Source organism: Podarcis liolepis (genome assembly GCF_965112155.1).
Source record: "Podarcis liolepis genome assembly, chromosome: 17".
Taxonomy (NCBI): Eukaryota; Metazoa; Chordata; class Lepidosauria; order Squamata; family Lacertidae; genus Podarcis; species Podarcis liolepis.
In genome coordinates, this window is record NC_139571.1 from 8,645,451 (window position 1) to 8,663,050 (window position 17,600).

At 44.7% G+C, this 17,600-nt stretch overlaps 1 protein-coding gene across 1 annotated transcript in view; it reads right to left on the reverse strand.

Annotated features, from left to right (window-relative positions):
- Positions 1 to 17,600, reverse strand: part of LOC310696847 (A.superbus venom factor 1-like) — a 56,072-nt gene that overhangs the window by 37,182 nt on the left and 1,290 nt on the right. Inside the window, exons 3-16 of the mRNA XM_083482895.1 lie at positions 16,009 to 16,171; positions 13,396 to 13,466; positions 12,610 to 12,695; positions 11,515 to 11,597; positions 10,923 to 11,013; positions 9,717 to 9,819; positions 9,494 to 9,614; positions 8,403 to 8,518; positions 8,070 to 8,216; positions 6,816 to 7,028; positions 5,887 to 6,081; positions 2,686 to 2,847; positions 2,289 to 2,418; positions 1,562 to 1,633 (exon numbers count right to left, since the gene is read on the reverse strand). Coding sequence (XP_083339021.1) covers positions 1,562 to 1,633; positions 2,289 to 2,418; positions 2,686 to 2,847; positions 5,887 to 6,081; positions 6,816 to 7,028; positions 8,070 to 8,216; positions 8,403 to 8,518; positions 9,494 to 9,614; positions 9,717 to 9,819; positions 10,923 to 11,013; positions 11,515 to 11,597; positions 12,610 to 12,695; positions 13,396 to 13,466; positions 16,009 to 16,171 — 1,753 coding nt within the window. The remainder of the gene's footprint in view (positions 1 to 1,561; positions 1,634 to 2,288; positions 2,419 to 2,685; positions 2,848 to 5,886; positions 6,082 to 6,815; positions 7,029 to 8,069; positions 8,217 to 8,402; positions 8,519 to 9,493; positions 9,615 to 9,716; positions 9,820 to 10,922; positions 11,014 to 11,514; positions 11,598 to 12,609; positions 12,696 to 13,395; positions 13,467 to 16,008; positions 16,172 to 17,600) is intronic.

Consider the following 17,600-nt stretch of genomic DNA (forward strand, 5'->3'; position numbering starts at 1 on the left):
GAGGCATACAAGCAGGCCAAGTGAGCAGTCGGGTAGGCCAGGCAGTGAGAAGCCCAAGAAGGTGTTATCATGCTCTCCTTGTCATCACTGCTGCCACTGGCAGAAGCAATGGAGGGGCTTCTTTCTGTCTCCCCTCTCCAGTGGTGGCAGCGACTGGAGATCGTGGGTATGAGGGGGTAAGGTAAACTGTGAGGAGATAGGGGTTGAGTGAGGTGTAAAGGAAGTGGGAGAGTTGGCAAGTGGGGGTGGGGGGTAGGTGGGGCTGGTAAGCAAGATAAGCAGATGCGCAGCCCCTAGTGCAAATAAATGCTATGAATGTTATTGTTTTGGATTCTCCTGGTGGTGGTGAGATGGTGGAGCATATAAGGCAGTGTTTCTCAGCCTTGGGTCCCCAGATGTTTATGGACTACAACTCCCATCATCCCTAGCTAGCACAACCAGCGGTCAGGGATTATGGAAGTTGTAGTCCAACAACATCTAAGGCCCAGAAGTTGAGAAAGGGTGGCATATGCCAGGAATGCCTGAAAGAGTGAAGCTGTTGGATGGGGAATAAAACTTTGCCAAGAGGGATTGCGTTTTAGGAAGCCTAAAGGCTAAGTATTGATTTGTTAGCCATTGTAGAGTGAATTGATTCTGACCACGTGGCTCAGCAGAACGAGGAAGCTGTTTTGACACCACTCCAATCCACCATCTCTCCTGAGGAAACGGGCACTGAATCTCTTTCTGAAACCTCTGAGGTCAGGTCAGTTAAAATCACATCTCCAAATTACAATATTTCTGAAAGATTTTTCCCCTCTTCTGGAACTCAGCAGTATCTAGGACTAGTGCATCACAATAAATGTGAATGCCTACCATCACTCCAAAACAAAGACAATGAACGGAGCAATGTTAGTATAAGAAATCATTGTTAAATATGTTCTGGGTTCAGAAAGAGTGTCATTAATTTCGTTGGATTTATTTAACAAGTTGGCATTGACAATGTTCATTAATACTCGTGTGGAAATCAATGGGCTCATTTGGCAGCTGAATGAGAGATTTTGAAGAGCTGGAATTCATGTTCAATGATTGCAAAATTATAGTGGTGCCTCGCAAGACGAAATTAATCTGTTCCGCGAGTCTCTTCGTCTAGCGCTTTTTTCGTCTTGCGAAGCAACCCTATTAGCGGCTTAGCGGATTAGCGCTATTAGCGGTTTAGCGGCTATTAAAGGCTTAGCGGCTATTAAAGTCTTAGTGGATTAGCGGCTAAAAGGCTATTAGCAGCTATTAAAGGCTTAGCGGATTAGCGGCTAAAAGGCTATTAGCGGCTATTAAAGGCTTAGCGGATTAGCGGCTAAAAGGCTATTAGCGGCTTAGAAAAGGGGGGGGGAGCGGGAAAAAATCGGAACACTTGCAAGACGTTTTCGTCTTGCAAAGCAAGCCCATAGGGAAAATCGTCTTGCAAAGCAGCTCAAAAACGGAAAACCCTTTCGTCTAGCGGGTTTTCCGTCTTGCGAGGCATTCGTCTTGCGGGGCACCACTGCATCCATTTTTGCAGATGAAGCCTTTGCCATGCATCACATACCTTTACTTGCTTTAGATTCAATGAGCTGTACAGAGCGGCGTCGGCGTGTTGCAGGCTGAGGACACTTTGGATCTGGAGTAGAAAAGGGAGGAACAGGAACTAATTGTTTGGAACTGAAATAAGCTGTTAGTACCGCTGAATTCTAATACCTATGGAGATTGACCTTATGCATGTTTACGTAAAAGTGGTTCCCACTGAGTCCTATGATGTAAGGCTTAACTACATGTTACACATGTGACAATGAACTCCTGATAGTTGCCATTTCTCATTAAGACTTCTTACAAGGGGTGCAATGTAGGGTGTTGCTGATTGTCCTGGTTGTTGAAGCTGTTTCTTAGAAATAGCAGTCTTTTGAGATTTGTCATGTGTATTGACATATCACACAGTGGGGAGTAGTGGGACAGTTCAGTCCAAGAACCTGCACCCCCACCCCACCCCCTGTCTGGCATCCTGGGGCATAACCTGCAGACAATGCCATGCTAGCACTTGAGCCAGAAAAGAGTCTAGGCCAGTGTTTCTCAACTTGTGGGTCCCCAGATGCTGTTGGACTACAACTCCCATCATCCCTAGCCAGCATGACCAGTGGTCAGGGATGATGGGAGTTGTAGTCTAACAACATCTGGGGACCCACAGGTTGAGAACCGCTGGTCTAGGCCCTGCTCTTAGGTGAAAGGTCTTTCTCACTCCTTTGCCATCTCACCGGCACCAACACCCTCCCCAATAATACCTGTTCTCTGTTGCGTGGAAAGCTTATTGCTGGTCACCAGAGCAAGTCCAGCATCTTCAAACACCCCCAGATTGTTCCTACCACTGCCGGCTGTACATCCAATGTCCCTCTTTTCCACTGAGTCCCATATCTGACATGGAGGAGGCACAGTATGAGAGGGGGAAATCAATCAATAAACGTTAAGGGGAAATGTAAGGTGAATGGTTAATGTACATCACAATCCACCATTGTGCACATTCATCCAGGCCTCATGGAGAACGTGCACATAATTCTTACATGAAGAAGTAATTGCGTACATTTCCCAATCAATCTCCAACAGCCCCTGCCCTGGTGAATGTGCCTTTACCAACTGAATTTTGTACATTCTTGTATCATCATGCATCGTTCTCGGCCTCACCTTGCTTTGTGTAAACTTGTACTTCTTGTTAAGCACATAGACTCCTTTGTCCACAGCCACAAGACCAACCCAAGCATTTGCATCTCCTTCGAGTTTGATAGCCACTTGATCTCCTGGCTCGTGAATCTGGTCATCTTCCCGATGTTCTCCTTTCACAACCAGCTGCTTGAACAAGGCAACAAAGAAGTTCAGTTCTGTGGCAGGGAAAGTGCTTGAATGACTGTCTTGGGAGCGAAGAAGAATCGCTATTATATATAATATATTATATGTTATATGTAATATGTAATATATAATATATAGTATATAGTATATTATTACATATTAAATATTTGTAAAGATACTTTGCCAATCTCCCCTACGTTTCCTTCTCCGAGAGCTGAACAAGGGGACAAGCAAAGGGTAGCTTCCTGATCAGACAGTCAATCAACACTGTGCAACCTGGTAAACAGTGACATTTGGAGCACATAAATTGGATATACTTAAGATGAACATACTGTAATCTTAAAATCAAGCCTGTCAGTTAGCCTGTTCATTTAGAGAAGGTTCAGTTCAGTTCTATATCTATGGATGTTTGCCTGTTAATAAAATACCTGTTCTAAATTACTTGACTGAATCTGGAACTTCATGTTGAAGACAGCATATGATGCCAGGAAATACATTCTGTGAAATTACTATGGAATATTTGAGGGCTCTGAATCCTTTATCTCACACACACATGGCAGCTGAGGAAAGGAAGCAGAGGCAGGGATGGAGACACGCTGACAGGAAAAGGTTGGTTTTCAACAATGGCCAAGGTTGAGTAGAGATAGCAGCAGCGGTGTGGGGGGGGGATGACCCACTGAGGAGGAAAAGTGGCAGTTTAAAGCAAGGTTTTAGTATAGCAAGAAGAGAGCTGAGGAAAACTTTGTTATGTTAGCATTTTAGTGTTAGCTTCTGTTTTGTACCCATCTCTGCTATTTCTCCTTGTTGACATTTAAAAGAGTAGAAACAAACTCTCAGTTTGAATGTCTTGGTGTAGAAAGTATTGATCTGATGTGCAGGGATCTTTCCTATTCTAATAAATTCAAGAGAATTCTGGAAGCTTCTCTGTGTGAAAGAAGCAAGCAGAAGGTTACTGATATTCCTTCTGAGAAGGCTTAAACTGGTTCTGTTATCTCTTTTTGTCAAGGTCATGCTGACTATAACAGTGAGGCAAGAAGGAGCCTGGGTTTCATTCTCTCATTCCATCTCTTTTCCTTCTGGTGTGGTGTTCCGTATATAGTGTTAAAGTTTATAATTATAAGTAGTTGTAGGTTTAAGTTAAGTCTGCTGCAACTGGATTTCTTCTGGACAGTGCCAATCCTGAATGTATTGGATTTGTGACCATTATGCTCATTCACCTTCAGTAGCAGTATAGCTCTACTGGATGAAATACAATTGCCTCTGGTCTATTTTGGGGGAATCCTGCAATGTGTTTAAGTTTTTACTCTGCTAACTATACGTTACTCGCACTAGCAGCTCTCTGCCCCTACTAAAATCCACGGGTTAGGGAGCCCGCACTCGCTCGGCTTGGCGAGGAGGTCGCGGAAGGGGGAGAGCGAAGCCTTCTGCCGCGGGCAAAAAAAGGAGAGGAAGCCGGGCGGGCGGGCGGGCGGGCTGGCTGGCGGGGGTCTGGCTGTGCCTGCTGCTGCCGTTGCCGCTGCTGCCGGGGCTTTGACAGCTTGGCGAAGCAGAGGGAGAGGAGCTTTATGGTAATTGCGGCTCTCTCTCCACTGGCCGCCTGGCTAGTGAGCTGAGCCGAGCAGGGAGTCTGGCGAGGGGGCAGGAAGAGACTTTTCCACCTCGCCTGGTCAAAAAGGAGAGCGGAGTCTCCTCAGGGCGCCCTCAGGCAGGGCAGGGCAGGGCAAGGCAAGCAGAGCGAGGAGGAGAGAGAGGGGAAGGGGGGGGGAAGCAGCCAGGAAACGCTGCGGTGTGGAGGAGGAATCACTTAAGGAGAGAAAGCGAAAAGCCTTGGAGAAAGGGGAAAAAAGGAAAGAAAAGAGGCAGCTCCAGGAGAGCGCGGGGGAAAGAGAAGCCTCGCTGCTGCTGCTTGGGAGAGTAAATTACTGTACTTGCCTTGCCCTGGGTTAGGGGGCGCAAATTAATTGCCTTGCCCCCGGTTAGGGGGCGCAAATTACTTGCCTTGCCCCGGGTGCTGATAACCCACGCTACGCCGCTGGGTTGAGGCGCTCATCTCGCTTTACTGGCTGAGGGAGCCGACGTACAGTCATGTGGCCAGCATGACTAAGCCACTTCTGGCGAACCAAAGCAGCACACGGAAACACCGTTTACCTTCCCACCAGAGTGGTACCTATTTATCTACTTGCACTTTGACGTGCTTTTGAATTGCTAGGTTGGCAGGAGCTGGCACCGAGCAACGGGAGCTCACCCCGTCACGGGGATTCGAACCACCAGCCTTCTGATCGGCAAGCCCTAGGCTCTGTGGTTTAGACCACAGTACAAATCCTCCAATGAAGGGGGCTGTACGATGACAGGTGTTCTTTTTTTTGTATGTGTGAAGAAACACATATTTGGTAGGATGGAAGAATTTGTATATTTTTGTTTCTCCGAGTTTATCATTTTTCTAATATTAAATTTAATTTTCTGTAATTGTACCTTTTAAAATACCTCATGGCAATTCATAATTCCTCCCAATATGTGCATACATACATGTGCACATTTTTATATGCAATTTTTCCTAAAATGCACATTTTTTGCAGGAATATAACAAATTTAATATGCTGGTTTTTTATATATTATGTCCTTTCCCACAAATATCTGTATCATATGCACACATTCCTCTAATATAACACCTCTGTGGATGCATTATTTGGTTGGAGAAGTGCCTGAGAACTTTCAGAGAAATGCAAATTTCAAAGAATAGCTGCGTTTTGGTTCTCATATTGGTTTCAGATTGGACAGATTCAGTGGTTTTGCATTGAAATATGAGCTGAATTTCTTTCCCCCCTCCCATTTTAGTTATTATGGGTTAAAACATTTGCACGTACATTGTAAGGTTCTACTCATTTTCTAACCCAAAGTGAAACAAAACTGTGAGAGGACTCTCATTCCAAATGCTCTTAAAAACAGTGAGTGATGGGGTGGGGTTGGAGGGAAGTGAATTTATTGCACTTCGGCAATAGCTTGCACTGTTACGGGAAATCCATGAGAAGATTGACCTACCGTTCCCATGCAGGTGTCCTTCACATCCATCCAGACAGAGTCAGCCACAATCTCACTGTTCCCCACTTGGTAGTAAGCCACAATCCGGAAGGAAGGAATGAGCTCTGGGGTGATGGGCAAGGAAAAGGTCACCAAATTCTGTCCTGCTTCTCTGCGCTGCCTCCCAACCTTGAACATTTTCCCCTTCGTCAAGATCTGGTGGTGAACAAGACATCCTGTTTAACATGAAGCAGGTTAGCAAGCATAGATTGGTTTGAACAAAACTCCATGCAATTGGGCTAACTCACATAACAAGTGTAATGCAAATGTTTTTCACCTCATGGAGCACAGCGACATGGAAAAGTTTGTTTTGGGGGATACCTTTCTTCTTCTTTTTACATTTTTTATTGGTTTTCACAATTTACATATAGGATTCCATGAATCCTTGGACTTCCCTCTGCCCCTCTATGGGTTCCGTCTGCATTCTTTTCTTTTCTTTTAACTGCAATATTTAAAATTCTCCATTTTCTTAAAAATCCGTGTTTTCCCATTGTTCTTGTTACATTACAAGTGTTGTTACAGTCCTGCCAAAGTTTTTAGTTGTTTACAGTGCTCTCTGAGGTAAATTATAAATTTGTCCCATTCTTTAGTAAAATTTCTATCTTCTTGATTTCTGATCTTCCCAGTCATTTTTGCCATTTTGGCCTAATCCATCATCTTTATCAGCCATTCTTCTCAGGTCGGGACTTTGTCTCCCTTCCATCTCTGGGGAATGCCTTTATAAGTGCCATTGTAATGTGAAGCTTAACCCAAAGCAAGAAGGCAGGTGCTGTAGGAAAGACTGCTGAAACCTGTTTTTCCATGAGGACTAGACACCTCTCTCACCACCTTCAGTATTAACAGGCGTATAGAGACTTGGCTTTCAGGCTTCCATTCTGCCCAGTACTTACCATATAGGTGAAATATTGGATCTGATCCAGCACTTCTTGGTTGTTGCTCTTCAGATTGAAATTGATAGGCAAGTTGTCTCCAGCCTTCAGCTCCATAGCTGTGACTGCCAAATGGAGATAATTTCCAGATCCTCCTTGGGTCTGGTATGCTGTAGCTATCATGGTCTTGGTTGCTTGGCGTTCATTTAAAAGTTGGGGATCTTTGGTTTTTACCTACAGAAAGTGGAAAGTGGAAAAAGTTATCTAGGGGCTTATCCACACTTTTGCCCTGTGCTTTCTAGGTACAGGTCCACACTTTCCCGGTCTGTTTCCCAGTACTTTTTATTTTAATAATTTTTATTAAATTTTCAATTTTACAATTTCAAATAAACATTTTACAAACTTTAAAATATCCAATGGTTCCCTTCTTCTCTTCCCATGGTTCATTTTACATATCATACATCCCTGCATATTTTACTACAGTGGTACCTCGGGTTAAGAACTTACCGTATTTTTCGCTCTATAACACGCACCCAACCATAACACGCACATAGTTTTTAGAGGAGGAAAATCCGTAGGCATGCCACCCGTGGGCATTCCCTCCATAACACGCACAGACATTTTCCCTTACTTTCTAGGAGGAAAAAAGTGAGTGTTATGGTGCAAAAAATACGGTAATTCATTCTGGAGGTCCGTTCTTAAACTGAAACTGTTCTTAACCTGAGGTACCACTTTAGCTAATGGGGCCTCATCCTGAAGCAAAGTTCTTAACCTGAGGTACTATTTCTGGGTTAGTGGAATCTGTAACCTGAAGCGTCTAACCTGAAGCGTCTGTAACCCGAGGTACCACTGTATAACCATTCAAATCAGTTTTCCACTTTTACATTCATCAAAAATTATTTACTCTGTTGAATTCATCTTAAAGCTGCCAGCGTTTTCAGCTGTATAGTTATTTTCCATATACTGAATACATGTTTTGCAGTCTTCCTTAAACGTATGTTCTTCTTGCTCTCTTATTCTATATGTTAAATCTGTAAGTTGTGCATATTCTGTCAACTTAAGTTGTCAATCCTCTTTGGTTGGGACCTCGCTCACTTCCCATTTTTGGGCTAACAAAACACTCTATGCACTGAGCTATGGACCCTTCCTTAAAAATCCCTAAGTACCCCCATGAACAGTTGCTTTGATTCTGTGTGCAGAAGATACACACAGGAACTGCCAATAGCACAATTCATGCATTTGAAGGGAACCTGGCAGGGCCTCAGGGGGACTCACTGTGATTCTGAGCTCTTGGCTGTTTGCTGGCGTGTTCAGGATCAGCTTGGCTGTCCCATCATTCTGGGTGGTTCCATCAGCTCCAATTGGCTCTGTCACCACAGGTACACGGGAAGCTGGGGAGCCATCAGGATTGGTGACAAACACCTAAGCAATTGAGAAGGAAGAGGTGAATGAGCGTGAGATGCAGCCATCTCTGCAGAGCCAACACCACTTTTCCCAAGACATCCGTGGATTTAAGAGATTTCCCACAGCTCCTTATGTTCGCTTCTGTGGATTTCCAAGAGCCTGGGACTGGGCCATGAAAGGAAGATAGACTCAGGTGAACATTACCATCAGTTCAAAGGGCATCCCCGGCTTGAAGTACTTGGGGGTTTTCGTGAAGTGGATCTGATAGGGCGATGTCACAAGGCTGATGCCAGATCGCTCAGTCACCACCATGTCGCTGCCTGCAGGAAGGAGAAGAGCGGACTCAGAGGAAAAAATGAAGCCAAGCTGCTTGACAGGGAGAGAGAAATCTTCCAATTGTTTCAGAGCCTTTCAGCAGGCATTTAAAGGAGGTTTTCTGTTTTTACGATGAATTTTAATTAGTTTTATCCACTGTATGCTTTTTTGTCATTTTTATGTACAGTACACCACTTGAAAATTTCAGTAACTAAATAGTTAAAATCATTAAAAATAATAAGATACCTTGGAGAAGCCAATGTAGGTCTACTCAGAAGTAAATTCCACTGAGTTCAAAGGGACCTACTTTCAGAAAAGCGTGACTAGGGATTGCAGCCTTGTAAAGGGATAAATGAAGGCAGGAATTGGTGTCTAAATGATACAGCAAGGCTCTTTAAAATCCCAACCCTAATGGCAAGGTAGAGAGCATCATTTGACCTTCTTCATCGCAGGCAGCAAAATACAGGTCTAATATATTTTTCTTTCCAGGAGTTGGGTGAAGATTATTTCTTTGCAAGATTAAATATTTTGGCTTCATAATGTCACATAATAAAATGTCTGGCTGTAAAAATCCAAATCAGAAGGGGCTGAATAGTCTCAAAGCAACATTATGAACTGCGGCAGGTTAGTCAGACTCCAACATTCACAAGAGGTACCAAGACGGTGACACACGAGAGTTCTGCACTGGCTCCCCGCTTGTGAATCGCTCTCCCTAGACAGGCTCGCCTGGTACCTTCAACACATATCTTTAGGTGCCCGGCGAAAATATTCCTCTCCTCCCAAGCCTTCAGCTAATTAAACAATCTATGGCCTTTTAAACTGCAGGGGCAGGGAGAGGTATTTTGTTTGTTACTATGTTGTGTATTTTTGTCTATCTATATTGCAAACCGCCCTGTGATCCTCAGAAGGAGGGCGGTATAAAAATTTAATGAATAATAAAATTCCACCCTATTCCATCTGGTTTTCAGACTGACACTCACCTGACTCTGTCATCACTGTCACAGAGACATAGAGGGAGTGCCCAATAAGATTGTTGAGGTTGTGAAATCGGGTCTGAAGGATATCTCTCCTCAGGATTCCTTCCCCTTCTCCATTACTCATCTGAAAAGGAAAATGGGAGGTAAGCCAAGTGATACATGTGTTTGTACATGTGTGTATGTGAGAGAGAGAGAGAGTACACACACACACATAAACACACCCTACCTGAATTCTCTGGAGTGAGTCTGGAATGCTGTGTTTGACACCATCCACTTTCACTCCAAAGAGGACAAAGGCCATACCCTCCACACTCTTCCCATAGAGGAACCTAAAACAACAAAATCCAACGACAAATATGTTCAGTTTCTGTTAATTGATTCTCATGGGAACTTACAGATTCTGGCTTCACACAATTAACTCAAGGCAGTGTCAATTTACTCTTGGCAGAAAGCCAAGGTCTGCTTGACCTAGAAACTACTTACTCTGATTGGTTAACGACCAGCACTCAACTCTGTTATCTAGAAATGCTAGCACAGTTTGGTGTTAGGAGTAGGAGTAGAAGTGCTGTGTATGGTTATGAGAGAGAGAGAGAGAGAGAGAGAGAGAGAGAGAGAGAGAGAGAGAGAGAAAGGATTTATTTTGCTTTGTTTTGTATGCAGAAACTCTGCTGGTTTTATTTTTCCTTTTAATAAATCCTGTAAATAGTTATTCTGAGTCTAGCTGACTAGTCATTTCCACCTCGACTAGCTTCTTCGCTGTGCAGGAAAACTCTGCTACGTTTGGGCTAAAGCCATTAGAGCTATGCCTGACACTTCAAAGTTCCATGAAAATAAGGGCCAAATTAAAAAAGGAAAGGGCTATCTGTTAGAGGCACCCTACTTCTCAGTAACAATTGCTGGGAATAACAAGGAGAGAAAGGGCTTTTGCGCTCACATCACACCGAAAAACTTTCCTCCTGTGCTGGGATCCCAACATAAACCATGCACAAACACACACACATACACACACAGAGAGAGAGAGAGAGAGAGAGAGAGAGAGAGAGAGAGAGCGCTGCTATTAACACCCCGCCAGAGGTGCTACCCTGAGGCAAAGATTGGTATGCGCCTGTGACATCACACACCCAATGTGGGACGCGACACACGCACATCGTCGGGAGGAGGCCTTGCCCAGAGTCGCGCAGCTTCAATGGCTTTGATTGCTGCACAGTGCCTTTGATGCTGCGCTGTGTTTGGCTCTGTGGTTCAACCACCCCCGCCCCTCACTAATGGGATGGCTAAACCCCCTGGTAAGGAATATTGAGGGGGTGACGGCACCTCTGCCACCTTCAGTGGGCACAGCTGCTCCCTGCTATGCTATTAATTCTAGATATGTTAATTTTATTTCACGCAGGTAATACCTCGTCTTTACCTTCCCACAGTTGCAGACACCCACCTTGCAGTGATAGACACTCTGAAATCCCTGTTGCTGTCAATGTAATAAAATTTAGCCGATGGCTCCACTATGACTTCGAAGCTTGGCAATACTAAAGAAAAAAATAGGGGAAGAAGAACATATAAATATTTGAGGAGAGATGTGACTTTTTAGGACAGTGTCTGCAATTTGAAAAGTATGAGTGTTATGTACTGAGTTGAATAGGATCCAAATTGCAGCAGTCTGATTGGTCCTAGAACAATAGGATCCAGAAGGCAGCAGACTGACTGGTCCGCAGGAGCCACCCAATCCAACTCCAGGTGGAAGTGAATCTGCAACCTGATTGGCCTACAGGAGAATCCCGGAACTAGCCAATCACATGGGGCCCATTGTGTAAATAACGTATATAAAGCAGACATTTCGGGGGAAGTTCCATTCCTCATTACTATGAGTTGAATAAAGAGCATGAAATCCACACTGGACTCCGAGTATATTTCAATGAGCAATCCCAAAGCAGAGCTGAAGAACCAAAGGGCGTCTTCCAAGGGATTAAAGAGGAAACAATGCCTGTGATGAACCAGGAAAAGTGCTAAGCAGAGATGGTCCTCTTTACCATATTCCTTGACGTCAAATTGCGTGCTGAAGGTCTCCTGTGGGGAATCTTGATACTTGGCCACAATTTTCCAGGTCCCCAAACTAGAGAAGGAAAAGGAAGGAATCTTCACTGCTTCTGCTTTGTCAACTCATGATATTAAAGGTGAAATCAGAATCGGCTGCAGGGCCTCTTCTCACCATGGGTGAGGTTAGGATGTAGTCTATGTCCCTTAATGCTCATTCCCCCCAATGGTGGTTGGAATTAAAATGGTGTTTAGGGTCCTGTCTGGAGGCCAGTAGAGAAACGCACCGTGGCTGAGGGAGGGGGATGATTCTGCTACAGTGGGGGGCTCAGTTTGCCAAAGTGGGCAGGAACATACATCTGCAAGCTCCTTTTAGTACCCTTGGTTGCAGCTTATCAGGCCCTGAATTCATTTAAAGTAGCTAGATGTTCCCTTACTACCTCTTTTCCTATCCTGGGCTGCAGCTCCCTCCTTACATCATTAATTCATCATTGATGTGCTTTCTTTGCCTATTGCTGTTTCAGCTCACTTTCTGTACAAACAGTGCTATTTTTTCCTAGAAAAATAGGTGCTGGAACCCACCATGAAGACCTCCCTCGTTCTCTTAGAATGGCAATGGCACCAACCTGAGAGGGGCGGGAACTGAGTTCAGGCACGTTCTGGCTGAAAAAAAACAGTCCTGTGTACAAATTTGGTTTGAGGTAATAAAGGTAAAGGGACCCCTGACCGCCAGGTCCAGTCGCAGACGACTCTGGGGTTGCGGTGCTCACCTCACTTTATTGGCCGAGGGAGCTGGCGTACAGTTTCCGGGTCATGTGGCCAGCATGACTAAGCCGCTTCTGGCGAACCAGAGCAGTGCACGGAAACGCCATTTACCTTCCCGCCAGAGCGGTACCTATTTATCTACTTGAACATTTTTGGTGTGCTTTCGAACTGCTAGGTTGGCAGGAGCAGGGACCCAGGAACGGGAGGTCACCCCTCGCGAGGATTCAAACCACTAACCTTCTGATCAGCAAGCCCTAGGCTCTGTGGTTTAGACCACAGCAGCACCTGTGTCCCTTAAGTTTGAGGTAATATTCATGGCCAAATACCTGACAATCTCTGGTAAGGGGTGAGGTTGGAAGTTTCTTGAAGTAGGATTGATGAATGACTGCCTGACAACAATTCCTTCAGGTGTCTGAAAGAGGAAAAGTATATTTAAAGGGATGTTGGAAAAGTAATAATAAAAACGCTGGCACTTAATATTTGTATTCCATAGTGCAGTGCCGGATTTACGTATAAGCTAAACAAGCTATAGCTTAGGGCCCCACTCTCTTGGGGGCCCCAAAAAAATTTAAAGGGGAAAAAACCTGGATGTACATTTCAAAAATATAAGATAAAAAACAAATAAAATAAAACCTACATACATTTAGAGCTTAATAATTATTTCATTATTAATATACTTCTTCTTAATTGTATTTCAGTTCAAGAATTACTTTGATAAAATACATGTTTTGTTATGTGCAAATGGCTTTAGACACCTATTAGGTCCATAAATTACTATATAGCATATATTCAACACAAAAAACAGCAACAATTTGTTGTTAACGAAGGACAGCTGGACATATAAAGGGCCCCATTACCTTCAGTAACTTAGAGCATCATCAAACCGAAATCCAGCCCTGCCATAGTGCAAGAGTTCTTATGGAGCACAAGAGCTTGTGTCCACACAAGTTGTGCACCATCGAGATGAGGAGACCAGATATGATGCGCTAAATAGAGCACTGGATCGAGACCAGCAAATCTTTGCTCAGCCATAAAGCATACTCTCCAACATTTCTCCAATGAAAATGGCTCTCACTGTACCCACCACAAGGACACATACACGAACGACTCACCTCAAACTCGACAATCACAGGCTTATCCAAAATCTGCATTTTGTGATTCACAGAAAAGATACGGTAGTGCACTGAGAAAGAAGAGAAGATGTTTGTCATATACCCTGTACATTTGGTTTGACAAAATTTCATGTCTTCCCTCAAAGCACTCATTGAACAGCAATATTTTAAGAATGCTGATAATTACTGAATTTTCCATCTATAAGACTATTTGGGGGGACTCCAAATTAAGAAAACATCCCTCAGCACTACCTGTGTATAAGATCAGCCCCAATTTTAAACCTAAATTTTGGTTTAAAAAAAACCTAGTCTTATACACGGGAAAATACGGTATTTGCTGGAGATCTCTAGATCCTACACAGGAGAACTATGGGAGTTGGGCTTACTTGATCAGGATAAGTTAAACTGACTAGAACACAGTTTATATTTCTAATGTAAAGTGTCACCAGTCAGGAAACAAACACTCTTTGCAACATAAACTCTCTCAAGTGTTTTTTTTTTTACAAATAGTTAAGCAAATGTGAAGTTGTTGTAAGCGGTTCCAACGTATTTCGCCCAATTGCGCTTGGAAATGTACTGGCAGGGCTGTAGCTAAGGGGTGGTGAGGTGGGCCCCTGCCAGGGGCGCAGGCGATTGGGGGGGGCGCAAAATCAGCTAAAAATATTTCCATAAATATGTCTGTAAATAAAAAATATCAATTATTGCCTCATAAGAAAAGGCTTTAAATAGAGGGTGATTTGAATGGGTGGGGGGGGGGGTTGGAGGAGAGGCCGAAAGAAGAGCTAATTTGTCCATGGCTGGGGGGCGCAATCTGGACGGTTCTGCCAGGGGCACAAGATCACCTAGCTATGGCTCTGAGTAATGGGAGTCAATGTCAGTGGCGTAGCGTGGGGGTGCAGGGGGGCCGGCCGCACCGGGCGCAACATCTGGGGGGGGGGCACGCTCGCACTCGCAGCTCTCTGCCCCTACCTGGCTCACTCACTTTCTCTCACTGCAGTGCTGGCTGTGCGAATCCGATCCGAGCCGCTGGGTCGCCGCCCACTGTGGAGGGGGTGGGTGCCAGGCGTGCGGTGCGGAGAGAGAGCGAGGGACTATCTGGGGGAGGGACAGTGCAGCGGCCGCCCAGCGCAGCGCTGAGTGCGGGAGGGAACCACACCAGACCAGACCAGGCAGCAGCAAGAAGCTGGCAGCGGCGGCAGGTTAGGGGTTAGGGGGCGCAAATTACTTGCCTTGCACCGGGTGCTGACAACCCACGCTACGCCGCTGGTCAATGTAGATCTTTCAGGACCAGTGTTATATGGTCTCAGCAGCCACTCCCAGTCACCAGTCTAGCTGCCACATTCTGGATTAGTTGTAGTTTCTGGGTCACCTTCAAAGGTAGCCCCACGTAGAGCTCATTGCAGTAGTTCAAGCGGGAGATAACTAGAGCATGCATCACTCTGGCAAGACAGTCCATGGGCAGATAGGGTGAACACAGATGCAGCTGAACACAGAATTGACCTGTGCCTCCATGGCCAGCTGTGAGTCCAAAATGACTCCCAGGCTGCACACCTGGTCCTTCAGGGGCAGTTACCTCATTCAGGACCAGGGCGTCCCCCACACCTGCCCTCCCCTGTCCCCCCAAAACAGTACTTCTGTCTTGCCATGATTGTCTTGGTAGAAGAGAGTCTGCTGGTTCTTTAACAAGTGCAAAACCTGTTTACCAGTGGTAAAAGAGTTGTGATGTGTATGTCTCTCTAAGACGAACTTCAACTTGATCCATGAGACGGTCACCTCCAGGCTTGACTACTGTAATTCGCTCTACGCGGGGCTGCCCTTGAAGCTGTCCCAGAAACTCCAGCGGGTGCAGAATGCTGCAGCGAGGCTCCTCACAGGGTCTCTGCCATGGGAGCATATTCACCCAGTGCTTTTCAAGCTGCACTGGCTCCCGGTGGAGTACAGGGTCAGGTTCAAGGTGCTGGTTTTGACCTTTAAAGCCTTTTACGGCCTAGGACCCTCGTACCTACGGGACCGCCTCTCCCGGTATGCCCCACAGAGAGCCTCAAGGTCCCTAAATAGCAACACCCTAGTGGTCCCTGGCCCTAAGGAAGTTAGATTGGCTTCAACCAGAGCCAGGGCCTTTTCAACACTGGCCCCGGCCTGGTGGAACGCTCTGTCTCATGAGACCAGGGCCCTGCGGGATCTGATTTCCTTCCGCAGGGCCTGTAAGACGGAGTTGTTCCACCTGGCCTTTGGCTTACAATCAGTTTGATTCCCTCCCCCTCTTTCTTTTTCCTTTCTCCTCCTGTGATGAGGCTGCACCCTAATGTTTTAATGTTGTATCTTAATCTTTTAAATTGGATTTTAATCAACTTGTTTTTATCATTGGTTGTTAGCCTCCCTGAGCCCGGTCTTGGCTGGGGAGCGCGGGGTATAAATAAATTATTATCATCATCATCATCATCATCATCATCATCATCATTAACTGTCAGTTGTGTGAGGTGGGGATCATCCGTTCCTAGCTCTGGTGGCAAGGGAACAGCAGAGATCTGCAGATTGCAAGTAGGTTATCCACTCCAGACCCCTCCTGCAGTTCCAGATAATGTTATGGGAGGGACTAGCAGAAGGCTTTACCTTTGGACCCAGGTGTGTAGATGGTTTTATCTGTCTGGATGAAGAGATATCCACTGTGGAAGGAGACCAGAACCATCCTCTCCAATGTGAACTGACGACACTTGGCCACAACAATCACATACTGCTTTTGCTTGGAACCCTTCTTCATATCATTGGCAGAAACCTGCAGGGGCAAATCAGGAGCTAAAAATCGGATATCTCCTGGTTTTTGCTTACAAGGCAAATAGTAGCAAACTCAAATCCCTGCTCATTAATGGAGCTCAGTAGGTGACCAGTTGCTAATTCTCAGCCTAGTAAAACTTCACAGAATTCTTGTAAGATTGGGGTGGGAGAAATAACACATTCAGGTTGCGAAAGTGCACTGTTTTTTGTGATGCTGGTTTTAAAAAATAAGATGTGGATTTAAAAGAAGTAATTAGTATTCAAGGTTGTGAATTGAAATAAAGTTATATGAAAATGGTGTGCCGGTGGTATTTAACCCCTACTAAGTTGGCAAAAATTTATAGGACAAGTACAGATAGCTGCTGGAAATGTAAAGAAAAAAGAAGGTACCTTTTATCATATGTGGTGGACTTGTAAGGTAATAAAAGCTTTCTGGGAGATGATATACAATGAAATGAAAAAAAAAATGTTTAAAATAACCTATGTTAAGAAAACAGAAGCTTTTCTATTAGGAATTATAGGTACTGATATCCCAAAAGAACAGAAAAAAGCTTTTTATGTATGAAACAACAAGCGCACAGGTGCTACTAGCCCAGAGATGGAAAGAAGACAGAGTCCGTACCAGAGAGGAGTGGCAAACCAAGCTGATGCACTATGCTGAAATGACAAAACTGACTGGAAAACTCAAAAACCAAGAGGACGAAAACTTTATAAAAGAATGGGGGAAATTTATAAGTTGCTTAGGAGACCACTGTAAACAGATGGAAACATTAGCAGGATTTTGACTCGCTTGTAGCATAACAATTACCATGGATAATATGGTTTGATATAAAAACTGGAGTATCGAAGAATATGTAGTAGTAAATGTTTAAAATGGGACCCCATGGAGGGGGTGGGGGGAAGTCTGGAGATTCGGGGGAATTTGCTATTTAAAATTTTGTATTTGGAAAACCAAATAAAAATGATTTCAAAAAAGGAGAAATAATTATGTTGCTTACTGAGAACTATGGAAATTATTATTGTGTATTAAATGTATATCTCGCTCTTTCACCAAAATTCAGATTTCCTGCAAAAAAAACCCTCAAGGTGCATTTTACTAACTTCTAAAGCTGATCTGCTGTATAAGAGACACTAACAATCTGGTTCTTCTCATCTGTTACACTGAGGTCTGATGATCCACTATTGCACTATAAGCACACGTAAAGGTAAAGGTAAAGGGACCCATGACCATTAGGTCCAGTCACGGATGACTCTGGGGTTGCAGCGCTCATCTCGCTTCACTGGCTGAGGGAGCCAGCGTACAGCTTCCGGTCATGTGGTCAGCATAACTAAGCCGCTTCTGGTGAACCAGATCAGCACACGGAAACGCCGTTTACCTCCCTGCCGGAGCGGTACCTATTTATTTACTTGCACTTTGTGCTTTCGAACTG